The 27,854-nt window shown below is 37.4% G+C and overlaps 3 protein-coding genes across 4 annotated transcripts; 1 reads left to right on the top strand and 2 right to left on the bottom strand.

Annotated features, from left to right (window-relative positions):
* Positions 1 to 366: 366 nt before the first annotated feature.
* Positions 367 to 8,375, bottom strand: LOC121799865 (ubiquitin carboxyl-terminal hydrolase 10-like). 2 transcript variants are annotated; one of them, XM_042199373.1, is made up of 14 exons: positions 8,130 to 8,371; positions 7,856 to 8,018; positions 6,573 to 6,830; positions 6,113 to 6,257; positions 5,425 to 5,484; positions 5,245 to 5,340; positions 4,025 to 4,405; positions 3,796 to 3,936; positions 3,260 to 3,430; positions 2,515 to 2,772; positions 2,275 to 2,423; positions 1,250 to 1,783; positions 882 to 1,158; positions 367 to 804 (listed from the first exon to the last, which is right to left on the bottom strand). In XM_042199373.1, exons 2-14 carry the CDS (start codon positions 8,008 to 8,010, stop codon positions 685 to 687), a joined length of 2,745 nt encoding a protein of 914 aa, XP_042055307.1. In that variant the 5' UTR covers positions 8,011 to 8,018; positions 8,130 to 8,371; the 3' UTR covers positions 367 to 684. The 2 variants fall into 2 exon arrangements, with proteins under 2 accessions (XP_042055307.1, XP_042055308.1); XM_042199374.1 differs by having other exon boundaries at positions 1,253 to 1,783; positions 7,856 to 8,375.
* Positions 8,376 to 10,782: 2,407 nt separating this feature from the next.
* Positions 10,783 to 12,705, top strand: LOC121799864 (coatomer subunit zeta-1-like). The gene is made up of 6 exons (XM_042199372.1): positions 10,783 to 10,875; positions 11,454 to 11,613; positions 11,699 to 11,846; positions 11,935 to 12,012; positions 12,200 to 12,284; positions 12,404 to 12,705. Exons 1-6 carry the CDS (start codon positions 10,855 to 10,857, stop codon positions 12,461 to 12,463), a joined length of 552 nt encoding a protein of 183 aa, XP_042055306.1. The 5' UTR covers positions 10,783 to 10,854; the 3' UTR covers positions 12,464 to 12,705.
* A 5,553-nt stretch (positions 12,706 to 18,258) lies between these two features.
* On the bottom strand, positions 18,259 to 22,178 carry LOC121799863 (monocopper oxidase-like protein SKU5). Its single transcript, XM_042199371.1, has 9 exons — positions 21,724 to 22,178; positions 21,223 to 21,332; positions 20,853 to 21,123; positions 20,620 to 20,758; positions 19,827 to 20,193; positions 19,370 to 19,735; positions 19,180 to 19,258; positions 18,730 to 18,929; positions 18,259 to 18,636 (listed from the first exon to the last, which is right to left on the bottom strand). Exons 1-9 carry the CDS (start codon positions 21,862 to 21,864, stop codon positions 18,546 to 18,548), a joined length of 1,764 nt encoding a protein of 587 aa, XP_042055305.1. The 5' UTR covers positions 21,865 to 22,178; the 3' UTR covers positions 18,259 to 18,545.
* Positions 22,179 to 27,854: the final 5,676 nt, after the last annotated feature.

The raw sequence follows: 27,854 nt of genomic DNA, 5'->3' as shown, positions 1-27,854 counted from the left end.
AAAAGAAAGATTTGCAGCTAATAGTAGTATAATTTAATGAAATAGAGAATAAAAATAAAATAAAGTCGTAGCTCGATATGCATACATACATACATAAACAGTTTATAGCTTTTAATTGGCACACATTTTAAGAAATTGTTGGTGGATTTCAATGAATAAAAGATTTTACCAAAAGGTCAATGTAAAAAAATGCAAATTGTTTTTAGATGATAAAAAAGAAAACGGTATACTTTTTGGGACAAATAAGGCAATAATGATGTTTTTTTATGCACGGATAAAGTATGCATTATGAAAATTCTTGTGGTAAATATTTTCTTGAAGTTCACATCTATAGTACATACCCTACTCCCTCCCATTGATATAATGTTAAAAAAAACTTAAAATATTTGATAAATATAATTAATCATTACACCGTCAAAATCATTTTGCTCCATTAAAGTTACCTCATTGCTGTATAGAACCCTCCGCATAAAAAAGTTACAGCAATCAAATAATAGGGCCGTTTTCAATCGGCAATACCAAAATTATATTCTTTCTAACATTATGGCTTCTTTGCCACCCACCATCATATCTAATCTCCATTAAGCTTGGCAGCATGGGTGCAAAAAAGCCCAAGCCAACATCGTCATTAGCCATATAAAACGATCAAAATGAGCCCTATCGTCATCTGATGGTTCGCCCACTTCACCGTTGGCTGTTAACTCGTTGGTAGAACAGCACATATGCAGCAGATGTCTTGATTTCAGATTCATTCACCGGGGATACATGAGCGTCATCAAAATGGTACCACTTGCCATCAGTTAACTGCAACAGGATTTAAATTAGTCCAACTGCAACAGAAATTTAGTCATAGGCCATGAATATCAAGCCATGAACTTTACCTTGCAATAAGCAGAATAGTGCCCTCCACCAAGGCCTCCATAGTGGTTGCTTATGGCATACAATTCGTAAGTATGCGACCCTTCAGATGCATCCTTGCTCTTCACATACTTGCTCAAATCGAGATTATGAATAGGAAAATTTACAAATGTATCAAGTTTGTTTTTCAGCCATCTGCTATATGAGAACCGCTTCAAGTGAAAGACAAGAATATCAGGCAACCTCCACAAATCCAACTTTTTACTCGCTTGCCTATGTTCCTTGCATTGAGGACAATACCTGCATTGTTATTTGAGAATGAGGCACATTGTAAGAACAATCAACCTGTTAAAAGAGGCCAAGATAAACTGAAACATTTCAGGGATTATACCACATATCATCAGGGCCTAAGGGCTCCTCTTTCAGAAATGCATCCAGACATGAAAATAAGGAGATAGCCTCTTGCTTAGTCTTCTTTGCAAGAATTCCAGACTTGTGAACCTCAGGAAGATCCTTTAAATAGCTGGAATCATAGAGCTCATGCTCTTTATCAGTCCAGTCCAGCATGACTTTTACCTTACGAGCAGGTTTAACAGATGAATCCTTCAATATCGGCCTGCAGCTATGACCCTTCTCATCAGTTATGCAAAGCTGGAATGACAACTCCTTGCTAGACATTCCTTCTGCATCCATTTCTTCAATTGATTGGATCGCAGGTACCAACTGGGAGCCAGAACTCTTCATCTGCTCATCTAATGCATTAAAAGCAGAGCCATTTTCTCCACTACAGTGACCCGTTGTAGATGTAAAAAATGATTTTCTTCTTAAAGGAGAGAGGATCCTCTTAACAGCAAGATCTATCCCCATCCCAGAAAGTGGGTCCTCCAAGATAGTAACTAAAGGTGTTAGGAAGAGCTTCCTCTCACTGGAATAGAAGTGGTATCTTGGTCAACAACCAAAGCAGTTCAAAATCTCAAGACTAAATCAACATCTACATAATATAACAAGTCATTGGAACACCAAATAAATAAAGAAATATGATCTTTTATCTTCCACTAAAGAGAATAAAAAATGGCTAGAAATCTTCATACACCAAATATAATATTATTGCCTTGGACCAACATTACAAAACAAATTAGTTCAAGAAACATAATCTACACATTCTCCTCCAACTCTGAACTTTTCGAAGAAAAAGTCTACAGTCTTAATTATGTAGCATACCAGTGCAAACTTATCATCCTAAACCATCTTCAAGCATATAAAAGCTTGACCAATAGGAAATCTGACATTTTTATAAGTTCAAGACAATAATGATAAAAAGAAGTATTGGCAGCCTAATGTTACAAATAATGGATGTTCTTTCTAGTTTTCCAAATAAAGACATCTAAGAGTCAGCTGAGGTAAAGGAGAACTCACATATCCTGATACCGATGGCATATCTCTAGTTTTGTTAACTCCACCTCCCTTCTGGGGAGCCTGTAAGCAACAATATGTTCATCATCCTTAATTGTAGCCAAAGGTTCTGATGGATTTTCCAGGTAATGATATATCCGATGTTCATAAACCTGGAGATCAAGGCCTTAAGGTCGGTATATACTGGAAACATATTATTTAATGCAGACTCCTAAACATAAACATCAATTGACCAATAAATACCTCAGCAAGGAGCAAGTATTCATCATTACGTAAACAGCATGCAACACCCAAAGCCTTGTTAAGATCTTTACAGCATCCTTGCTTCAGAACAGTAACTGTGAAGGGCATAGGCAGGCCACTTCCATCACCATAAAACACTGTTACTGTCATTGACCTAGTTGCTGTTGAAGGAAGAGGTAGCGAGAGATACATGAAGGGGTCAAATGTTATTGAAATCTTGTCACAAACAGGGCAAACCAGCGTCGATTTGTATTGGCCCTGTAAAAATTCCCTATTATTAGACAGATGTCACTGAGAACTCACTGATAAAAGTAAACCAATGTCACAATGAAATTTGAGAACAGAGTCACTAACTGAAGGTATCTGGACTCTATTTTCTGGAAACAATTAAGATCAACAACATTTATTGCTGATGAATGAAATTCAATATGGAATGAATGTCATTTCAATTCAAGTGAAAGAGAAAATCAGAAAATTAAGGATAATCTAGGAATATAGCAAGACTGCAAGATTGAAATATATGGCTTTAAGTTCTTAATCTCAGCATAAGGCTTTAACCTTGGACCCATTATACCTTACTATGTGCTTTTGTCAACCATAAAAGAACAAGTACTCCTGTTAAGGAAACAGTGCAGCTCAAGACATCAAATTGTTATTTTTCCTTATATAAGAAACCTTTGAAAACTCATCCTAGCACTACTAATCCAAAGTAGAGAGATGAATGTGTCCAGGCAGAGTTATTAACCTGACAGATATCCACAATTACAGAATCATTCCTCGCCTTGTGATACCTCCACAACTCATCCGCAACATCCTCATCGGGCCGACCACCAGAATCCTTAATTTCAAAATACGGTTTCTGCTTAACACGGTTTAAATCTTCATGCAGCCCATCAAGCAGAAAGGCAAGCAGCTCCTGAGAAAAAAAGTTACATATCATCCTCTAAAGCTGACCAAAACAGGAAAAATGAGGAATAAAGGGTCCTAATATAGTTCATTATATCACTGTACATCAATTCTGCATAAATCTTATAGTACCATTTTTCATAAAAAATCAACATAATGATGTTAACATCACAACATATCAAGATGCAAGATAAAATTTGTCATGTCATGTTCATGGCATATAATCTAAGTCAAGTATTCTTTATGCAGAGCCTTTTTCATGAAGTCATTTGTAAATTAGAAAAAACACTTCACCAAACAACTAAGAAAAGTTTTTTATTCTAGACATGCACATGACATAAAGTATCAGATATTCTATTCAGGAACAAAAGTAACCTGTGAATCATGCTGATTATAGCCACTAAACTGTGGAGCAAAACGTGCAAGTTTCCCCTTAAATGCACGAGGGGCAACTGGAGCTCGACCAGGTGACCAGAGTTTCCTCAACAATTCGCCAAATGAGAGGGCGAGCTCTCCCTGAAACATTGATGTATAGTAAGTAACGACAGATTACTACAAAAGAACGCATCATGAAATCTAGCACTGCAGGCAGAAAAGAAATTACATTCATTCCCAGGGGGTTCTGTCTATTGATTTCATCACTATAATCTTGCAGGAAGTAATCCGCAAGGGGTGGCGTATGAACTAAACACTGAAGTGAACTGTTCATAAAGCAAGTATTCCCCAAATTCTGCAATCCTGCTAAGCCACCCCTGTCTTCTCTTTTCAGAGGCTTCAAACCATCATATGCATCTTCCATATCTCCATTTGTAGAGGTTGATGTACTTCGCTGGTAAGTGGGGTTATAACCAGTTGAATTTCCATTAGACATAGTTGGACCGCCAGCAATTGAAAAGATTGACCTTGAAGGTTCCACTGGAACCAATGCTAAGCCATTCCCAGTTGAATCCATGCCAAAACCATCAGTTGGCACTTCAAGAAGAATCTAAAACAAGGGGGAAAGAGAAAAGAGCGAAGGTTATTAAAAAGATTCCATCATGAAATCTTTTCATTGCCTGTATTAAAACCCATATGAGAAAATATGGACATTCTATATACAAGCCTATTGAAATCGGGATCTTGAGCTTGATAGAGGACATCCTCAGTTCCAAAATAATATGCACCAGTGAAGGGAATGTAGCAATCATTTTCAGAAAGTCAACAAATCAGAAAGAAGAGCTCTTTATTTTCCATGCAAAATGATAAACTTAGGTACACATCAAAATATAGAACGCAAAATGATAAACTTTGGTACCCACCAAAATATCAAAATACCCATTTTCTGCGAACCTAACTATTAGCAAGAAGAGAGAGTCCTGTCTATTGAAACACACCTTGTCACCATATTTTTCTCACTGGTTAAGATAAGTTAAAAGATATTTCATACTGTAAATATTACCCATCCCAGCCCAACAAAAAAATTTAGGAAAAAAAACTCCGTTTTCCACCTATTCGTGAAATGCTGATAAGTTTTTAGAAGAATTCAGTTTCATCAACTAATCATTAGTCAGAAACTCCCAAATGCAAGGCCTCAACTGAAAAGTAACATTTCGATGATAATTAAGTAATGATATTCCTCTTGGGCTGATTAAATTTTTGAAAACCTGACCAATTGACGAACCCCAAAAACTTAAAAGAGAGGAGCTAGACATTAAAAAGAAACTGATAGAATTGCCAGCCAGATTCCAAACCATGATATGATTGTAACAAAAACATACTAATCAGAAAACATACAAATCATTAAAGGAATATTTAGCTATTATTGACAAGGAACAGTGGGCCTACATCTTGATCCATCTGCAAATTAGACTCCTCGAGGGTTTTGCTTGAAGAAAGTAATATAGTTTGCTTCTGCTTATTGAAAAAATCCCAGATTCGTGCCTGTAAAAGACTCACAAGAAAAAACACATTAATGTATTGCCTCTAGGCGCATCATTAAGGATGACATATGTTCCAGTGACAGACCTTTTGAGGGTCCAAACCTTTGAGTTGGCATACTTTGCCATATAGGTCATTTAAAGACGCCTGCAACACATAATCCAAAGGTAATTAGCACCATTATCAGAAATAATGGCAAAAAAGCTTTAAAATCAAGTAATCAAATAATTGGTACAAAGTAGCAACAAGGAAATCTTAGAAAAATACCGAGTTTTGTCAGCTGGCATGCATACAAGGATACAAAAGACTAGGATAAAGAAACTCAGTACTTCATCAACAGCATAATTAGAGTCTATACTTGAGTAAAATATGGTCATTTGCATCTAACACAGATATTCAGTAAACTCTAGCCCCAGTAGTAAGGTAAAATATTTTTTTACTGTATGCAGATAGGCACAGACTATGATCCTGTTACTAAAGGCAAGTGCTCAGCCACACAGTTTGGCAAAAAAAGATTAATAGGAAGGAGGGATGAACAGTTAGCTACCGTGGAAGTACTATATATCTGGGAAGAAAAGGAGAAATGACCAAAATACCAAACATATATGATAAAGATTACAAATGATGTTAATCATGCTACAGATCTCTGGAAAAAATAAATAAATACTAACATGCTAGATAAAACTTGGGAAAAATATCACTAAATAATTCACGAATGAAGTACCAAGCATCTAAAGTAACCTTAGTCCTCAATCAATTACTTGTAAAACTTTACCTTTTTACTTAGCCTTATAGGAACTTCACTCTGGTCTCTAGAATCAATTAGTCTGAGAGAAAGGGGGAACACCTCCACAACAAATTGCTTCTTTTGGGCCCCAACAGAAATCATCTTCCGTGGCAACGCCGGGCCTCCTTTATACCTGGGGACCAAGAAACTCGATACTGAAAACTTATCTAAAAGGTGGCAAACTATTACCTAAATCAAGGGTGAGAGTCAATAAGAAACTTGCTCGAATCCCAAAAAACATATGTTAAGCTCCTAAAATGCCACTACGAATTATTCTCAAAATTGATGTCTGTTATCTTTAAAAAATGAAGACAGCAATCAACTACAATAGAAATTCTAGTTATAATTCTGACAACTTGGATAAATCTGTAGGGAGACGTAAATGAAAATTTGGATTAGAAATTTAGAACATGGAAAATAAAGAAATTCCAGAGAGTAGAATATGTACCATTCTCTTAACTTCTCCCAAACTTCTTGTTGTAGTAAAACGTAATCACGTCCTTCATCCAAAGTTCTGAGAAGCTGAGGGTCATCATCTTTATCATCCCCTCCACTTACAATAATGTCGGTATTGTCAATCACTCCGGGCCTAGGCCTATCTTCTACTGTATTTGACGATGTTACAGATTGAGATTCAAAAGGATTGGCTGCAAAGGAATATAAACCTTCTGTTTGCCCAGTGTACCTCTGCCAGGCTCCGAACCACCTGTACGAATAATTAAGAAGGATATTGAGACAGCCTATCTACAAATGTCCAAGAGTATCACATCGGTAAAGGGGGGAGAGGGGTCATTTCCCATGAAAAGTGTAGTTAAACATAAACCCCACATCTTTGAAGGAGTATGATAACTGCTGGTACTGGCATTCTTAAAGGATACCTTGCAGTATAGTTTGGGCCATCCGCACAACCCCACATAACACAGCTTCAAGTTAGTTAACTATTGGACATGGTTCTTTTATAATTATTATATGCATAGATTAACTACAACTGCATGAAAAGAAGAAATCGGTCTCCTATAAACTAAACTAAAATGAATGCCTTCAAGCTCAATTCAAGCCAAGGAAATCTTCAATGGGATGCAGAATCCTACTAATTTTATTAACTCTCTTCAAACAGGAACGTGAGTACCTCAATCATATAATATAAATATGCTTATGCCATTCCTAATAAATCATGATCATAGGCATCCACTGAAAGGCTGAACTAAAGCATTTGGAAGTTGTAAAGACCAATAAAGCGAAATTTTCCCACATCTCTCCATTTGCTTGGCTTTTATCTTCGATGCAGCAGAATGGCAACCAAAGGTGCCCCCTCAGAAGAAAGAGAGAGAGAAACTACACCCCAGCCCTCCAGTCAATCACCACTATAAAAACATTTCCACAGTCACACAAAATACATAGTATTTGATAGACATGATCACAATTCACAAATGGATCTTATTCAAGAAAAAACATCGGCATAATTCTATTTAACTGGCTAAATACTCGTAGGGTGAACAAAATAAAATGCACATCCTGAAAGAGTTTTCCGAGAAGAACCAAAATTAAGATTAACCATCAAAACAAGAAGTGGTCCCTTCAAACAGCCAAAAATCAAAATCTGTGTTCGTCTATTATTAAATCACAATAAAAAAAAGGAAACAAACAGCAATCAACAAACAACATGAACTAAGGATTAAAATGCAATTACTTAATCGACTATAAGAAACAACAATCAACAGAGCATCTTACCGACTCGAGATGGGGTAGTACAGATTCCCCTCCCGCAAATTTGAATCGGCCTTGGCACTGAGTTCCTGCACAATCCTCCTTTCCTCCTCCGGCTTGCATGGCAATTCTATCGATCCATTTTCCATCATGAAGTGATAAGAATCTGGAATCGTCATGATCTAGACTGCGAGCAATCGGAACAACTCACACAAAGGCTGAACCGCCAAATCAGGCCACTCTAAACAAAAAAAGACTTAAAATCTAAATCGACAAGAATCCGGAAACACAAACTCACGGCGGATCAGAGAGCAGGAAGAGTGCAAATTAGTAAAGGGGAGAGAAAAACCAGATACACGTCAACGTGGAGAGCGGAATCAGGAACCCTAGATTACGGGGAAGAAGAATTGGTGTTCAGATTTAATGTCAGATCGAAAACTTAAAGGGGAAATGACTGAAGGAAGACAAGACAGAGGGATAGATAATTCGAGAGTGAAAGTTCTCCGAATTTTGGTTTTACTAATTACACCACAATAGTGTAAAACACCACAATAGTAGATTTATGTAACGCACGCATAATTATTGTTGGTTGGAATCATTAACTAGGCAATCTCCAAATTTATTATTGTAGAAATGGCACCAATGAAATTAGTAAAATAAAGTTTACTTCAAGATTTGTTCAATCTTTCTAGAGCTTTCCTGTGATGCAAGAATTGCCAGAATCAGATAAGTAACGGAGAAATATAGCCAAAATATTTTTTGAGTCAAAATTGTAATAAGGAATTACACAATCTAAAAAATGCTAGAGTCGTCCAAGCCTAACACTCCATTATATTTTAGTCATAGTAATATTTCATTTGTACTACTTGGCCGACGGCATCTACCCACGGTGGCCAGTTTTCCTAAAGACGGTCAGCTGCCCGATTGGTGAGAAGAGGGTTTTATTTGCGCAAAAGCAAGAGGCGGCGCGGAAGGTATAGAGCGGGCATTTGGGGTGCTCCAATCACGGTGGGCAATTGTGAAATGGCCGGCTCGTTTCTGGTACAAGGAAGTCATCGCCGATGTCATATATGCGTGCATAATCATGCACAACATGATAGTCGAGAGTGAAGGCGGAAGCATCACCGATTGGAATGACGACGACCGTGCATCTAGCTCTGCCGGCACATCAACCGAGACACCCGATAGAGGGTTACCGTTAGGTTTCGATGAGGTTTTATCTAGGCAGGCCTCAATGCGCAACCAACAGGAGCATGCGTTTTTTATTATTTCGCATTGTAATGTATTAATTTTTATTAAATGAATGAAGTTTTTAAAATTCGTATTTTAAATGTATTTTAGTTTTTTTTTAATTCGTATGTATTTTGTAAATATTACAAAATTGATGATGTGGCGCGCCATAGGGCGCGCCTTAGGGCGCCCCACTGCAGGTGGAGAAGGGGGAGGATAAAAATGCTGACGTGGGGCGCCATAGGGCGCGCCTTAGGGCGCCCCACTGCTGATGGTCTTAGGGAGCAATGTAGGGGAAATTTTTCCATGAATAATTTTTTTTCATATCTATGTATGATTTTTTTTGAAATACTCAATATTTTAACGGGATAAAAATTTGAAATTGGTAATTTGTATATGTTGTTCTTTCAATAAGAACAACATATTTAATTAAGTCAATTCTTACGCCATTGAAAATATTATTGAAAAAGCATCAAAATTTGAATGTATATGCAATTCATGATTCATATTAAAAGTGTCGTAAAACCTATCCATAACATTTTAGAATAAAAGATAGTAATAATTATTTAAGTCACATAGTTTTAGCAAATTCTGGTCAAAGACATTAGATTTGAAACACATAATAATAAATCAAAGTTTCATATACAAAATGACATTATTGGTACATACGTTTAGAATATCGCCAAAATACATTGTTTAGTACATGAACAAGACAACTGACAAAAAATAAAAGTTTTTTATTTAATCTGTTTTCAAATCTTACGACCAAAAATTTAGCAGTACTACTAAATTTCTTGATTTATATGGTTAGAGCAGCCACAACCGTGCTCTTGCCAACGAGTACGGTTGTGTGCCCGACCCCACATTTTCTGCCTGCTCTTAGACAAGAGCACAGCACCCACAGTCGTACTCTTTCGCAAGGACGAGCACAAGGGTCCCACCATTCTATTATTCAATTTAAATAAAAACATTTCCATAATATTAAAATTCATTAAAAAAACCGAAATAATATTACAAATTATAAATAAAATAAAAATTACATAATTAAAATCCTACAAAATAAAAATTACATAATTAAAATCCTAAAAATTAAAAATTACATAATTAAATTCATAAGTGACCGAATTTCGTCCAAATGGAAGATGAATGTGTGTATTTATAGATGGTTTTGGGATTAAATTTTTTTAAAACAAATTAAAAAAAATTAAAAAAATGTAATAAAACGGCTATATTTTTGGGAAACCGAAAATATTTTTTTTTATTTTTGGTATTATTTTCAATTTTTTTTTAAAAAAATAAGAAAATGACAACGGCCAATAGAAACATGCCACGTCGCCCTGCTCGCTGGCACGGACGTGCTCTATGCATAGAGCACGTCCGTGCCAGCGGCAAGGCGCAGCGGTGGACAAGCGTGTCCTTGCCAGCAGCAAGGACGGACGGTGAGCTTGTGCTCACCGTTGCAGATGCTCTTAAATCACTCCTAGTACACTAGAATAGAACTAAATTATATTGGGTGTAAAATTTGCAACCCATTGGGCTTATAAAAGATCTCCTAGTATTGGGCTTTTTCTTGGCCCATAAAATACTTGTGGCTTACGACACAAAATCAACAAATGTTGCAACCCATTGGGCTTATAAAAGATCTCCTCGTATTGGGCTTTTTCTTGGCCCATAAAATACTTGTGGCTTACGACACAAAATCAACAAATGTAACTGCAAAGCTTTCATATTCATTGATTTTTAGCTTTCAATCAAAATTTATCTCCATAAAATTAATTTGATCGCTAGCAGCAATGGCCACATTTCTCAGTCATGTAAGTATCTAGCGTTTCAATACGTTGATCCATCCATATTCGTCAATTATTTGATCGCATTTTTCCGATCTGCAAGATCTGTTTCATTTCCTTCTTCCTGAATTTCTAACGTTTATAGATCTCAATAAGAAAGAATTATGGTGGATTCATTTGGTTTATGCGCTTAAAATTAAGGTTACTATGAAATTGATCAGTTTCACTGTTCGTAGAATCGAGCATTTGATCGCACCTCGTTAATGGCGATTCTAGTTTGTGATAGAAGGCTATAATTTTGGGATGATCATTGTAAACTATGAGCATAAACTATTTTGGTATTTTTTGATCTACGCAGCTGGAAATTGTATGTTGTGATTGAATATATAAGTAGGAATTTGTGTGCGTGTGTGTGAATTGTATGATATCCATCATTTGTGTGCATGATCGAATCATTTCCAGCACATTCTTTTCTTTTACTTATGAAATTTATTGTTCGTTTCGAATTCTGACTATAGATTTAACAATGCAAGTAGAAATTTTGGTGATTGGTTTAGTCGTTTTTGAAATTGTTATGTGGTAGTGATGAGATCATTTGAATGTAGGAGACTTGCCCGACTATAAAAAACATACTTTTGCTGGATTCTGAGGGGAAGCGTGTTGCAGTTAAGTATTACTCAGATGAATGGCCTACAAATAGTGCTAAGCTTGCTTTCGAAAAATCTATTTTCTCAAAGACTCAAAAAACCAATGCTCGAACAGAAGGTACATTTCATTTTTATGTCTCTTTTTAATATGTTGCACGAGCAGTGGCTGTGGTCTCGACTCCCTAACTCTTTTGTTGGTGCAGCGGAGATAACAATGGTAGAGAACAACATAATCGTTTATAAGTTTATCCAAGATCTGCACTTCTTTGTGACTGGGGGCGATGAAGAAAATGAGCTGATCCTAGCTACCGTTCTACAGGGATTCTTCGATGCAGTCACCCTACTCCTGAGGTTTATCTCTCAACGCATTTGAAATTGCTTTACATTTCTATCACGACTATCTTCTGAGTGGATTCTCTCCTTCTGATCTGTGCTTTAGGAACAATGTCGACCAAAGAGAGGCGCTTGAGAACTTGGATATGATTCTTTTGTGCCTAGATGAAATCGTGGATGGAGGGTAGGTTATACCTCTCATTCATTTTAGACAAGATATTCATTATGCTTGATTTTCATTCACTCTGTATCCTAATTGCTTCGTCAAACACATCCAAAACTTGATATATGTACAATGCCACTCACTCATGATCAGCTTGTTCGTTTCAAGAGTGAAAATGTCGTTACAGTTGATATATTTGTTCTTGCAGGATTATTCTCGAAACCGACAGTAGTATTATTGCTGGAAAAGTAGCAACCCATAGTATAGACGATGGTGCACCATTGTCAGAGCAGGTGATATCTCTATGCTCTTGATCTTAATTTGTTTTGGTGAATATATGAGGGTGGAGTAATAACATATAATTTCAGTCATTTAAATGCATCTCTTGACATGATGATACACCTCATTGCAGACGATATCTCAAGCTCTGGCTACTGCACGCGAGCATCTAACAAGATCTCTTCTGAAATGATTCAAAAAGCAATCTCCCTTCACACTCTATTATAGTATGATATTCTGTTATACTGAAATTTTTGGTGCTTATGATTCGTTGCTCGAGAACCATATAATAAATCATCTTTGGCCTTCAATACGCAGTACAATGAAAATATCCAAAACTGCTTATCTTAAATATATTGTGTACACAATGACATATACATCATGTTTGTTCATTTTGTAAAGAAAAACCTATTATTCATGAATTTCTTTTGTCTCTCTTCGATTCGCAAACATTTCATTGCCCCCACTAATAAGTTTTAATATACAATAATCTACTATTTGACTGAATCACAATGTGATATAGAACTTCTTACCTCTCATAAACTTGCGTTTTTTTTAGGGTCATGATTATCTCACTATACTATAATGATGATATATATTTATATTAATATAGAGAGAATTTCGAGACTATATATTTTAAAGAGACACTTAATTACTATTGATTGAATTAAAAGTAATAAAAGCTACTAGGTAAAGCCATTATAGCCAATACAATGAAAAGAAATTGACTTCCAAATAAAGCTTTGAACTTTATAAATACCAAATCATTTTGTATGCTTAGTTAACCATTATGCCTAAAATTATTTTCTCTCTCAATTTAAAGTGCTTAGTTTTACATGTCCTTACATATATTTTCTACATGGAGGGCGTATTTATAGCTATTACCAACAATTCAAACCATAAACTCAATAATCAAAATCCCCAATTATATGAATTTAAGACCGGTGTGTGGTTAGTGATTGAATTTCATGTATGCGTAAGTGTTTGTGTAAGATATTTTATTTATTTATCTTTTTTTATTTTTTTAAGTATCCATTAAATGGAGTATAATACATATACAATTATTTGTAAAATTTCACTATATAATATTTTCAATCTAATAATTCTATTAAAATAAAGACATAAATTAATATTCCTAGTTTACTAAGTTCATTTCAAAATTTTCTACTATCACTAGTATTAGTCTATATATTGCATTTTCTTTTCCACCAGTTGCATATATGATCAACTCAATTACTTAGTTGATACCTTTAAAATAGTTTGAAAAAAATAAAATGGTCCGTGCGGGATTAATATTACTCCTCGTAATTAATACTAGTATTTTTACTTTTCTTGAGTTTACAAAGTAATATTGTTAATAATATCAAATATTGATAATGTAATCTACAAGTGAGCTACGTGGTTTAGTTTTATTAGAAGAATCTACAAGTAATTGTAGTACACTGGGCTGGGCCCTTCCGCTAAACCCAACCCCCCATGCCACCACCACTTCTCGCCGGTCAGCCACCGTGTACCGCTGGTGACTCGGCGGGACTCCACCAGTCCACGCCATCCGCCCCAACTCCAACTTTTTCACCAGTTGCATATGATCAACTCAATTACTTAAATGAAGAGCAAAAATTTAGTCTTTTGGTTGGGAATTAAAAAGAGTATATGTGTATATATGTTTTGCCATTGCTTTGCCTTTCTTGGGAATTAATTTTAGCAGCACACAAGCTTTGATTTGTGCTAGACCGATGAGTAGAGCAAATAAATGAGGCAGCCTATAAATTGGTTTGAAGTTTGATTTGAGTTTGAAATTTGAGTTTTATTTCAAATTAGGGGTGAGCAAAAAAAAACCGGAAACCGAATATCCAAACCGAACCAAACCGAAATTTTGAAATTCGGTTCGGTTTTTTCGGTTTTTCGGTTCGGTTCGGTTTTAAAAATAAAAAAATTTCGGTTTTTCGGTTCGGTTCGGTTCGGGCGAAGAAAAAAACCGAAAAACCGAAAAACCGAATTATATATATATTCTATTAATTTAATATATTATATTATATATAATATATATTTCTTTTAATATATTCTACTATATAATATATATTATATGTATTATTAATTTTATATTATATATAAATATTCTATTAGTATATATAAAATAAAATAAAATACACTTATATAAATATATATTTATATTATATTTATTTTTTTTTTCAGGTTTTTCGGTTTTTTTTTTTTCGGGTTTTTCGGTTTTGTTCGGGTGTTTCGGTTTTTTAAGTTTGGTTTTCGGTTTTCGGTTTTTCGGTTTTTCGGGTTCGGTTCGGTTTGGATTTTGAACTAAATTCGGTTTTTCGATTTTGGTTCGGTTTTGGCAAAAAACCGAACCGAAACCCGAATGCACACCCCTATTTCAAATTATCTTGGGAATGGGCTTTCTTGTATAAAATGTATGAACTATACAGAAATAGTTCTCAATTTGAAACGACACGAGTTTAATGCAAAATTGGTAATGTAAGAGAGAGACAGAAAGAAAAAGTGTAGTGAAAAATGAGTCTCACTTCATTAGAGAGAATCGTAAAAGTGAAAGTTTCTATTTTTAGGGGATGGACCAAAAAGGAAGACTTTTTATTTTTAGGAGATGGAGGGAGTAGAGAGAGAGTATTAAATACTAGGGATAACTACCTTAAAAGTTACAAACTTTCACCAAATTTCAGTTTTTCCCACGAACTATAAAATTGGCGTATAATGTCACGAACTTTGCCGGGTTGCTGGTATCTCCCATTTTGACCCGACCCTATGGTTTCCGGATTAAAATTAGCATACGTGGCAAGTCTGAAAGCTGACATGGAGATCGCCGGAAATTCATAAAACGACGTCGTTTTGTACAGCTAAAACGACGTAGTTTTATGTATAAACCCACTGCGGGTGGTAAAAATTTTCCAGCTGAACGGGTGGCGACGCCGCCGGAGGAGGTTGCAAAGAGGGTGGTGAGGGAGGGTGAAGCTTTGAGGGAAGGGAGATCGAGCATGAGATTTTACAAAGATTTGGGTTTGATGAATCTTGTCTGGCCGACCCAGCCGCCTATGCCACCGGCGTAGGAAGCTCCGCTGCCGGAATTCGAAGAAAGTGAGAAACGAAGCCGGGAAAGAGCGCGGTAAAAGTAAGACAAGTAGAAGACATATTTATAAACGTGAAACACAGAAATCTCATCGACGACGCCACCGCCACCGCCACCATCACCACCTCCGCCGCCGGCACAGAAATTCAGTAAGAGTGAGAGAAGACATGGTGACGTATTCAACAAAGTCTTCTTGAATTCTCTCTACAGCAAGAAGAAGAAGAAGAAGTAGAGACAAAAAAGCGTAGAGAATATGGATTCCCTCCTCCGCCGCTGAGTTTCCGAATTTCGCCGCCGTCGCCTCCTCCTCTACCTGCTCCCTCGCTTCAGCAACTGCCGTCTTCCACACTGTTTTTATCCAATAAGCCCATAATAAAAAGAACCATAACTGTCAAAGTGGAGATCCTCCCACCATCTCCACCTTTCCCTATTGCTTACGGTGGCGGTGGAGATTTGGGGGATTTGGGTTTGTAGAGAGAGAGAGTAGGTCAACTGATTCCGGTGATGGTGGAGTCGGTGCCGGGATCGGAGTCCCGGGGTTGCCGACGGCAGTAAGGAAGAGGAGGAAGAGAGTACACGTAGGGATGAGGAGCGATGGAGGATGATAAGACACATCATCTTAAAATTTGGTATCCACGTCATCCACTCAACACACACCTGACAGCCACTTCAGCTTAAAAAGACACATCAGCTGGATTCATAGTCGGAAAACCCGCCATGGGAAAACGGCAACCGATCGTAAAGTTCGTGACATTATACGACAATTTTATAGTTTGTGGGAAAAACCAGAATTTGGTGTAAGTTTATGACTTTTAAGGCAGTTATCCCTAAATACTACTCCCTACGTCCCATCTCAAGTGATTCACTACTTTTTGGCACGTGTTTTGGGAAAATGATACTAATAAATAGTTAAATGGGGAGAAAGTAAAGTAAGTAAGAGAATAATGTAGATACAACAAACAAGAAATCAATCACTTGAACTAGGACGGAGGGAATATAAGTTAGAAGGTTAATTTTATTTTACTATTCTGTAGTTATTCCTTTTATTCAAATTATTGATAAAGTGTCGAATGACCAAGGCAAAAGAATAGACAATAGTTGCAATTAAGGTCAATTTATCAGGGTTCGAGTCAACCCTAATTATATTGCGGGCTATTTGGGTACGAACTCATTGGGCTATAAATTTATTGGGTTAAATTTCCAACTCAAATCTGCTAAATTTGGCACGATATTTGAGTCAGTCCACAAATTATAGAATGAATCAACATTACTATTCCTATATATACAAATAGATATGATACCCATAAAATGATGTTATTCAAATTTAAATGATATAATTTGAAGTAGTATATCATCTCTTATTTCAGGTGTACCAGTTTCGGTTAAAGAGGAGAAATGCATCTATGCATCTCATAATGCTTTCACTTCAACTACTAATAGATTAGGCGTTCGAATCATCTTAACTGTTGAAATATGGTGCGACTAAAAGACATAATCAATCTAGACAAAGTGTGCGCACAATGTGTGAAATACTTAAAACTTACTAAGTACTCCCTCCGTATCATTCAAGATGATCATCTTTCCTTTTTTGTTTGTCCTAATTAAGATGACAACTTTCCAATTTTAAAAATAACCTTCTCTCATCTTTCCTCATTAAAATATTCAACTACCTATTTTCTCTCTACTTTATTTCACCTAACAGCACTTCCTAAAATCTCGTGTCACTCAAGAATGTGGCAATCTTAAGTGGGACGGCCAGAGTAATAAAATATTGGAGTATTACTGTTTTGAATAACTCCATGTGTGGGATAAAATAGAATGTCAATTAACTAGAGACAAAGCAAGTAAGCATCGCACCAGTTGTCCCATGGGCATTGATAATGACCCATTGCCAGATAACACATTTGTGAGAAATGTATAAAATATAAACTCATACTTGTGGTTGAAGGAATAAATCAATGTGCAGATCTATCAGACCAGCCACATGAATACATTATGAAGTTGGTAAAAAAGAAAGAAATATATGATGACAGGTTGGCCATCTTGGCTGTAAAGATTCAATTTGAAAACTAATGTGTCCCTATCTCACATGCAATATATCATCACAAATTGTCTTGCTTCCAAATTTCCAATCTTACAAGTCATAATAGGTTAGGGTTACTTATAAAGGAATCTTCAATGAGCAAAATCTAAACTACAAGTCTTCAATTTATAAAAGAACATATTAGTATGAGTCATTGCATTGTTGTTATGCAACAAATTAGTGTGACAGTGCCAGTTTCTCTCAATTGTCTTATATGTGTAGAAAACAATGTCGTTTTAACCATCACCAAAATACGAAGTACTCCCTCCGTCCATGAAAAATAGGACACATTGTGAATGTCACGGGTTTTAATGTGGAATTGATAAAGTAAGAGAGAAGGGAAAAAAGTATGAGAGAAGTAGTATTAGTGGAACGTGAGGTTCATATTATTAGTAAGAGAGATGAAAAAATGTAAGAGATAAGTTGTTGAAAACTTTCCATTTTTAAATGTGCTCTATTTTTTGTGAAAAACCAAAAATGTCAAATGTGCTATATTTTTCGTGGACGGAGGGAATATGTTTTATAGACAGATATGACAACTGAGGAAACCACGTGGATTAATATTTCATTTTGAAACCTTATGGGACTACAAAATTTGTCCAAAAATCATGATTTAATTGACTATTATTTTATAAAGAGAGATTGTTCTATAAAAAAACCAGTCTTTAACTGTCTATGAGCCCCGATTGTTTTCTAGTAATACCTAGAAGTAGGATTATTTGTATCTAAGCTCATCTACACACAATAGCTGGAGAAATGGAGTAAGCAAGCATATTGTGAATTGCTAAAGCTAAGAAGATATAAAATGTAAGAAAATTTGATGAATCTTCATTACATCAAGAGTTAAATTAAAGTGATAAAAGAATGATAATGAATCCACACAGTTTAAACAAAGACTCCGGGAGCATATAATAATACTACAGCCGGCAATAGAATAATTAAAAAGAAGAGAAAAAAAAGAGGTTAAAACGTCTTAAAATTCCTATCAACAATTACTAGAATCACATAATGAAATCTCATAATAACAGTTCTCAAAACCAAAGGCCAGGCTTCCCCCGCCAGACAGCAACAAACGAGGCGCCAACGAAGAACTTCTCAGGCAAACGCTGAAAACAGCACAGAGATCATCAGTATGAAGCCGGCCAACCACCTCTGCATGCTGCTCGCAGAGGATATATCCTGTGGCCTGCATATGTAGAGCAGATCAAGTTAGAAACGACCAAGACAATGATAAGAAGGTGAGAAATTGTACGAGACAATGGTTGAGGACGGAGCATACTTCTGCATTTTGCTTAGTGCACCACAGAAGAGGGCATTATCTGGCATTGGGAACTCTGTTTTGTTATTTGGCTCTGGATTCACCACCCTCACGTACGTTTCTTGTCCTAGATACCAGGAGTCGAGGTTTTCAGTTCTTAGATTCCAGACTCCGACATTGTCCATGGAGATCAGAATTGCTGTCCATGCTCCAGGATATACCTAAACATTGTAGGAAAAATGAGGTCATGATTGGTGCAATGTATGAGATATTAAAGGAAGGCTCGTCTCTTTTATTGTCTGTGAAGATAATAAGTACATGCAAATCATCATAATATTTTGCTGTATCTGACCATCATAAAGATAGAATCATCAATACTCCAGATTGGATTATTCTTTCTCTTGTATTTTCTATTTTTGATCACTCAAAAAGACCCGCATTTCATATATATAGAGACCAAAAAGTATCTACCTGTGCTGTGCTTCTAGCAATACCATCCCACTTATTGTATGTACCCCTGCTATTCTCTGTCCATTCACCATAGTCCATTCTGCGGTTAAACGACCAATTGCAAGATTAGACCATATATAACCAGACATGTCTCATTTTCATATAAAATATATGATGTGCAGTAGTGAGAAGGGAGCTGTACTGTACATACCCCACGACAAAAAAGGCATATCCACTCATGTGATATGTTTGAACCTTGGTGTCGTTGTTCTGAAGTATCACTTCCATAAATCCCCTGTATGTGCCATTGATAACTGATGTTTCCATCCGAGGTGGCCCTGTAATCGGCTTGGTAGGGAAGTCTAGCTTGTATGTTCCCTTCTCCTTGTACTCATCCGCAAGTCTGATCGGTGTTGCAGGATTAACAAAGGAAATCCCACTAAGTGTTGTTCGTCTTTTCCCATCAATCGTCACCGGAGGCTTGTTCTTGAGAACATACACATCAGTCACATTGATTGAACCATATCTAAAGGAACCTTGAGGATTTGGGCGAGCACCACTAGCAGTCACATTCCACCTGCGTAATCACAGCAAAAGATGAGCTTTTGTGGATAAAGATGTTGGACATTGAATATGTGAAGCTCAAGAAACAAATTATTGCTTGATACCTAATAGATCTCGCCTGGTTCATTGAATATGTCTTATCGAATTGGTCTTGTGGTCCGGGGGGAAGTGGACCAGATGCCTTTCCTTTTGAATTTGAGTAATGCAAGATGCCAACACCAGTGACTCTCTGCCATATGGTCTCGTTGACAAACCTTGCACTAGCAACAATGTAGTAGTCGCTGCTTGCATTTTGATCCATGGTCACCAGAAAGGAGTACGATTGTCCGACATGTATGTCTAAGCTAGTGTAGTTCTGCTGTACTGTATATGAACCCTCACTTTCTGCTAAGAGCAAGTTATGGTTCTGAATCCTGAAATTTAAACTAGTTGAAATTCCAACATTGCTGACACGGAGCCGGTAGGTTTTGCCTGCGAAACATCATAGCATTTAGCTCTCAAATAGACAGAATAAGAAGCAAAACTGCCACATTGACAACAGGAGCTGCTATTAAAAGAGAGCTAATGAAAATAAAGTACAGAAAATCATTGTATGTTCAAACATTTCTTTACAAAATACTATATGCTTCACATTGTTGTGACACACATTTGAAGGATTGATGAAACATAGTGAAGCAAGAGACATGCGCGTGCATATAATTTTGACATTGACTTTGGTTTTAAGGAGCTTCATGTGAAGTTTGTATATTAATGTACTAGATATTTCCATATCTTACTAAGCATTTTCCATGTGACTGAGAAAGTTCCATTTTCCAATAATAGTAGTTCTGAGTAAGCCGAGACTTCAAAAGTGGCAAAACAGACATGTGATACACAAACACCATCTTAAAAACTCACCTGGTTCCACTGAAAGCGTTTCATAGTCAATGCCGGCAGGGACAAGAGTATCATTATACCTATAAGGTCCTTTTCCATTAATCAGGACCCCATCTGGCATCCCAAGATCTTTCCCAGCATTGAGGGTCTTCCTCAGCGCCTAAAACACAAACCAATTATCATCAATAAAGCTAGAACATAACACGCAAACTTCCTCACACTCCTAATTCTCATACCAAGAGAGAAGCACTCACCGTATGATTCTGGATGTACCAGTCACCTATCACAATGGTGATATCCCCATAAGGGGTGTCGAAAGGGATAGGAATAATCGCCCTATTATTCACAATAATGCTCCCAAAACCTCCTGATGCCTTCTGGAAGTTGAGTGAAGGGAAGTAGTAGAAGCTCCCAACTTGGTCCTTGACCTGAAACTGGTAAGTCCAGTTCCACTTTGGTGGGATGGGGCAGTTTGTGCCGAGCAGCCCATCCTGCCATGAACTCCTCCTCTGCTGAATCCCAGACCTAAATTCACACAAAACAAACCACATTTTATCAACATTGAATAATGTGACAAGCTTTTCACAAGAAATCTCAAACCGAGAATCATTTTCACAAACTTACCAATGGATTAAGAGGTTCTCATCTAGTTTGTTTCTCACATTGACAACAACATTGTTGTTGGTTGTTATATTGATTGTGGGACCGGGAAACTTTTTATTCACAGCAATTACCTGCAGCAGCACATTGCATTTCAGTCAAGGAATCTTTAGTCTTAAATCTTCAAAATCTAATCAGCGTCAAAGCTAGATCTAAGCTTCAACTAGTAGCCATAAAGTTTGAATCTTTACTCAAAAAATTAGCAACAAAACAATAGTTTTTCAGCCACATTCCTAGATCTGAAGCTAAAGATTCAAGCTTTGAGAAACAAACCCATTAACAAAAACTAGTACATTATAAACAGGTCCATTGTAGCATCAAAATGGGGTTCTTCACCCACATTCCTAGATCTGAAGCTAAAGACTCAAGCTTTCAGAAATATAAAGCAAACCCATTAACAAAAACTACATTACAAACAAGCCCATTGTAGCAAAATGGGGAAAATGAACTCAAAAAGAAGTATACCTGCTGAGGAACACCAAGTGGGGAAGCAGTAATGTACGAAACCACGAACTCAAAGTTAGCATATGGATCATCAGCAAAAGAAGAGCCCAGCAGCAAGCAGATATTGAGAGCTAAAAGAGAGAAACTGCAGAAACCAACCATGTTCTGTAGTTCGACAACAAGACTTTAAAAATCAATGAAAACAATCGAAGAAGGGGGGGAAAGCCCACTTTTTTCTTGCTTTTTTTGGTTGCAGCGTTTTACATAATCAATTGGAGGAGAAGGATCTCAAGAGAAAGTTACACAGAAAAGAGACAATAATGACACACTATAGAGAGAAAGAGAGTGTTTCAAAAATTAAATATAGATGCAGAGAGAAACGGCTCTATATCTACTACAGTTTAAATTGGGATTGGTTGTGTGTGCGTTGATGAGGTGAAGAAATGGGTGTCGGTCCCCACAGCGTGTGAAGAAATGGAAAAAAGGCACCGTTCAACCTCAGCCCCCTAAAATACAACGGATTTAAAAAAAGAAATATACACACAAGAGTTCAGAATCGGTATACAATGCGTGTGCACGTGACAAAGAGAGGGGTAGTATTGTCAAAGCAAAAGACAGTTCATAAACAACATGAAATTACACTGGATTCCACGCGTATCTTCCGTTTATTGATGTGTAATAAGAGAGGAAGGCTCCACCACACTTAAATGCAATTATTGTGTGCGCACATTGGGGTGATGATGGAATGGGATGGGACCATAAATTTTGAATTTCTTTTTTCAATTTTAACCGCAAATAAATGGAGTATTAAATTGAGTTAGATACTCTATGACTCTAGGGAGGTGGAGTGGACTAAATGCTCATAACTCTAATTGGGTATTTTTATCATCATTAACATCTCTAATTTGACAATTTTAATGAGATTTTGGATAAATGCGATGCGACACTATAATAGTAATTTTTACTTTAATACTGTACACCAAAAATTTAAGAATAATGCTATGCGGCCACATTATGGCCAGCCATAAATTAAGTAAATAACAAAAAAAATTGATTTTTTTTCAAATTTTTGATTTAATACTATTTGATTTTACTTTTATATCATCTTCATTATATGTTGCTCAACATGTTAGTGTTGTTCTTTCGTAGTTTTTGCTCAACTTATTACTACTGTAATTTCTTGATTGTTGCTCAACGTATACAGTAATTCGTGGTATTAATGTGTTTTACGTAATGGAATTCAAAGATAAGTATCAACTCACTAGTCCATTCACACACATATAAGTTTATATCGGTAATTCTAATTTTGTTATACATGTAAATGGACTAAATTAACTTTTTATGGCCGGCCACATTATGGCCATTTAGCATCACTCAAAATTTAATGTAATAGTAATACCCCTAAAACTTAATACACTATTACACGAATTTACAGCATGTAAAAATATTAATTACATTGTTATACAAAATCATAAATTTGAGTAAGAACATCCACGGTAAGGTGGACACTTTCAATAGTCCCGCCACTTTTTTATGTCCACAACCACTTCTTATATGTCTGCGCCCACAAAAAAAAGTGTTCGCGGCAATAGTGGACAAACCACTTTCCATTTTATTTTATTTTTTGTATATTTTGAATAAATGTGGGTGAAAATGTGTGTGGAGGAGTGGTATTTATAATAAAATTTTCAAAAATAATAAAAAATAATAATAATTTGTCTGCCCCCTACCGGCGCTCCTCTCACCGCCGCACTATAGGCCGGCGCGCCAGTAGGCGAGGCGCACCGCGCCCGACGCGTCCTCGGCGCCTAGTCATCGATCGCCCTTCCGCCCCAAAAAAAGCGTCCGCACCAGGGCGGACGCTTCGCCCACTATAGTTAGCCGCGGCGGCTGGCGCGCCGCCCCTATAGTGGATGCTCTTAGCATCCACTATAAGGTGGACACTTCCAATAGCCCCGCCACTTTTTTTGTCCACAACCACTTCTTATTTGTCCGCGCCCACAAAAAAAAGTTCCCGCAGCAATAGTAGACACTTTTTTAGCCACTTTTCATTTTATTTTATTTTTTATATATTTTAATTCAATTCTAATTAAAATTATCGGAATGTAAATAATTAAAAAAGTATTGAGACCAAATATTCGTTGAATTACGGAAACGGTAAAATTATACAACGAACATTTAAAAAAAATAAAAATAAAAACTCTGCCACCGTCTACTCGGTGGCGGAGTCGGACTCAAACAACCCATCATCTGCTTTAGTGCGAATCTATCTGCATCGGTGAAAGGAGATTGGCTGGATTGGAAATGGGTCTCCGATCGCGGTTGGTTAAGAGCGTCCATGCTGGGTCTGTAATCTCCAAATGCCGAGCGACCCAAATTCCTCTGAATAGGGGGAGTTTGACTAGATCCCCACTGCTGGGAAGGAGGATAGTCGTCATATCCTGATTCGTCAGAGCCGGGTGATTCGCCGTTTCCACCGTGCATTTTTAGAGAGTGAAAAATTTGAGAGTGGATGAATGGATGGAGTGTGAAGTGTGTGTGAAGATGTGTGTGGAGGAGTGGTATTTATAATAAAATTTTCGAAAATAATTAAAAAAAAAAAGTGCCCGGCCTCTACCGGCGCGGCCAAGCACGCCCGGCGCGTCCTCTGCGCCTTCTCGCCGATGGCCTTCCGCCCCAAAAAATGTGTCCTCTTCGGGGAGGACGCTTCCCACGCTATAGGTAGGCGCGACGACGGCGGTTCAGGGGCGGTGGATGCTCTAACAGTGGAAATAAGATTGCTACATACTCTTACTATTGTGTCAGAGCAAACTACAAGTAGTAAAAAAAAAGGGCTACAATTTTCACATTTTTATCTATAGGGATATAATTTTCTTTTGCTATAATGAAAAAGGGCTAAACCCTAATGAAAAGTCTTATATATCTCGATTAACTCTTTGGGCTATCCAACATTTCAATCCATCAACAAATGTAAGTCATTAGATTATGCTAATTTTATTTAGAGTTTAACTTTATAATTGGCTCCTAAATTATTGTGTTTGCAATCAGTTCTTTTTCACTTCTATGAGAACTAATTCTCGAAAGCATATATTATCTTTAGATTTATTCATTTTAGCTAGATTTTATTAATTCATGGTAGATTTTACTTAATTAGCACTTCATCCGTCCCCAAAGAATATGCACTTTGGGATCGGTGGGGGTTTTAATGTAAAATTGGTAAAATAAGAGAGAGATAAAGAGAAAAAGTAAATAAAGTATTGTTAGTGGAGAATGAGTCTCACCTTATTAGAGATATAAGACTTTCTAACATTAGAAAGTGCATATTCTTATGGGACGGACTAAAAAAGAAAAAGTGCATATTCTTCGGAGGGAATAGTATTTAGTGTTATCTCCGTACATACATCCTTATGTGAGTACGTCTTTGTCGAGACTACGACTAATTGACAATGAAGCCTTCATTGATGACCATTGTGCTATTATCTAATTCTCTTAAAGGACTAGAATTAGTTACTCCACATTATATTAATTATACATACAAATTAATGAAAGAGTATTCACTATTCAATATGCATGCGTACAATATGTAAGTTCTAACTTGATACATTGAAACTTTAATCATTAAAATGTAAAATTATATCTTCCCCGCAAATCATGGAACTTAGCTCCAACATCAGTTTCTATTTAAAAATATATTTTTTAAAAATATATTTTATTAGAATAAAATTCATTATAAATTCTATATACTCCTATAAAATTTACTTTATTTTATAAACAACAGTATTAATTTTTCTGTGTCAACTAGTATTTACTGAATAAATTACTGCCAATTAACGACCAACAGAAGAAGTATCTGCAAAGTCAAAGTAAAAATGTGATGTTTACAAGAGAACATTTGATACGAGACATATCTTATTATTAAGTTAGTATTGATTTATCATATTTGTTGCTTATGATATTATTAGATTTGATACACTTTATTGTTAAGATATTATAGTATCCCACATATTATAAATACGTGTGGAACCTTTCATATTCATCATTAATGAAATAAGAGAATTCACGTTAGTTTCTTTTTCTTTTACAATTCAAAACCCTAGTTCTTGTCGTTGTTGATCGTCGGGCAAAGGTTCCCGCGACTTCACGGAGGAATTCGTGCGAGGTTAAGGAGTTCGTCCTTAACAACTGGTGCTTTCATTGTCGAACTCACCTTTCATGGCGAATCGAGCGGCAGATCGGACAGAACCAATTGCGGCGACTGCCGCTGGTGCAATTGTCGGGGGAGAGGCGCAATCTGCGTCGTCCCTGGCGATGAGGGTCCCGCTGGGGACTTCATCGTCGTCAACCGGTGCGCTGGATACGACGGCCTTGGCCTTTGAACACGTACTAGCGTCGCCGGCCCGCATAGAGGCGCGGCTGGACGCATCTGAGCGGCGGAACTCCGTCGCGCCGCCACCGCCAAGGCCCGATCCGAAGCCGCCCTATTCTGATTGGCAGCGGGGGAGAGAGGACACGACGCGGCATCAAGCGGTGTTGACGACGGTGACTGGAGTCTCGTCGCAGCCGCAGCTAGGGTTCGACGACGGCCCTGCGTCGCGCAACACGTTTCACGCGAACCCTAATGGAAATTCACCCTGGGATCGCGTTGGTGGTTATGGCGGCGGTCAGTCCTCGCGCGGGCTTCTTCACGCGATCCCTCCTGGATCACCGCAATGGGATCGCGACGGTGGAATTGGCGTAGGGCAGTCATCACGTGGGCCGCAGCACGCGTCGCCATGGGATCGCGTGAACCCTACTGGACCACCGCAGTGGGATCGCGAGGGTAGAGTTGGCATCGGGCAGTCATCACGCGTCGCCGTGGGATCGCGACGGCTACAGCGACGTCGGGAGTCGGGGCAGATTGCTCACGGCGTGGGATAACCCGGTGCTGAGACCGGAAAATCGATCAGGTCGGCCTGTGTCGGCATGGGACGGTGCATGGGGCCGACACGAAGGAGTGGGATACGCGGATATGCCGAGCTTTGATCAGGTTCGTTCAGATCAGCCACGTTATGAGAAGATGAAAGCCCCGCGATTCGATGGTTCTGATGTATTCAATTGGATATCGCGCGTGCCGGTGGTGGTTGGCGGCGACCCCCCAAATCGGGTTGTTTCAGACGATGAGAGATCGGATCCTGGTGTATACAGGAGGATTGGATTTTTTTGTGATAAAATTGGTGGGTGTGATAAGAAGGGTGTTTTCGAGGAATTTGAGGAGAGACCAGTGCTAAAAGAGAGGGGAATGGAAGTGGTTAGCGATGAAGAAGACGATGAGGATAAGATGTGGGAGCAAGAGCAAGTTAGGAAAGGGTTGGGGAAGTTGGGCATGGAACGTGATAGTTCCCTTCAACTCATTGAAGGAGAATTTAGCACTGATGAAAGTGATAGTGAGACTAGTGCTCACGAGTCAACCCATAATCAATTACTTCATGTTGCTGCCAAGATTTTTAGTGATGCAGCGGAGGAATATTCTCAATTTCAAGTGGTTGTGGGAAAAATTGAAAAGTGGAAGAAAGATTATGCCACAAGCTATCGCGATGCATATATGTCCTTTTCGAGTGAAGGAAGACGCTCGGCTGTTCGGCGAGTGTTTGATCCTGGAGGAAATAGATCTCGTCAAGCTTATATTATCAGCAACTCTCTTCTATGCTTCGTGGTTTCCACCTTGAGGACAAGATGCATTTCAACCGTGGGGGAGTTGATACGAGACATATCTTATTATTAAGTTAGTATTGATTTACCATATTTGTTGCTTATGATATTATTAGATTTGATACACTTTATTGTTAAGATATTATAGTATCCCACATATTATAAATATGTGTGGAACCTTTCATATTCATCATTAATGAAATAAGAGAATTCACGTTAGTTTCTTTTTCTTTTACAATTCAAAACCCTAGTTCTTGTCGTTGTTGATCGTCGGGCAAAGGTTCCCGCGACTTCACGGAGGAATTCGTGCGAGGTTAAGGAGTACGTCCTTAACAACATTGTTTCCTTCTTTCAAGCTTCATGTGATAATACAGATGTAATATTTCAAGCTTATGACAAAACAATTACATAAATAAACATTTTTATTACCTCATTCCCGCCTTTTATTCCCTCCCTACAAATTC

The sequence above is a fragment of the Salvia splendens genome, chromosome 4 (assembly GCF_004379255.2).
Source record: "Salvia splendens isolate huo1 chromosome 4, SspV2, whole genome shotgun sequence".
Lineage (NCBI taxonomy): Eukaryota > Viridiplantae > Streptophyta > Magnoliopsida > Lamiales > Lamiaceae > Salvia > Salvia splendens.
This window is presented reverse-complemented; position numbering and strand designations above follow the sequence as displayed.

What these genes read in the sequence shown, in the direction of transcription:
- LOC121799864 (XM_042199372.1), top strand. Translation starts at nt 10,855, where the DNA reads ATGGCCACATTTCTCAGTCAT. An exon ending in AACCAATGCTCGAACAGAAG is followed by an intron (nt 11,614 to 11,698) that starts GTACATTTCATT and finishes TTGTTGGTGCAG; the next exon opens with CGGAGATAACAATGGTAGAG. An exon ending in GTGCACCATTGTCAGAGCAG is followed by an intron (nt 12,285 to 12,403) that starts GTGATATCTCTA and finishes ACCTCATTGCAG; the next exon opens with ACGATATCTCAAGCTCTGGC.
- LOC121799863 (XM_042199371.1), bottom strand. Translation starts at nt 21,864, where the DNA reads ATGGTTGGTTTCTGCAGTTTCTCTCTTTTAGCTCTCAATATCTGCTTG. An exon ending in GGTACATCCAGAATCATACG is followed by an intron (nt 20,759 to 20,852) that starts GTGAGTGCTTCT and finishes TTTGTGTTTTAG; the next exon opens with GCGCTGAGGAAGACCCTCAA. An exon ending in AACGCTTTCAGTGGAACCAG is followed by an intron (nt 20,194 to 20,619) that starts GTGAGTTTTTAA and finishes GATGTTTCGCAG; the next exon opens with GCAAAACCTACCGGCTCCGT.
- LOC121799865 (XM_042199373.1), bottom strand. Translation starts at nt 8,010, where the DNA reads ATGACGATTCCAGATTCTTATCACTTCATGATGGAAAATGGATCGATA. An exon ending in TACTACCCCATCTCGAGTCG is followed by an intron (nt 6,831 to 7,855) that starts GTAAGATGCTCT and finishes TTATTCGTACAG; the next exon opens with GTGGTTCGGAGCCTGGCAGA. An exon ending in AATACTTGCTCCTTGCTGAG is followed by an intron (nt 2,424 to 2,514) that starts GTATTTATTGGT and finishes CTTGATCTCCAG; the next exon opens with GTTTATGAACATCGGATATA.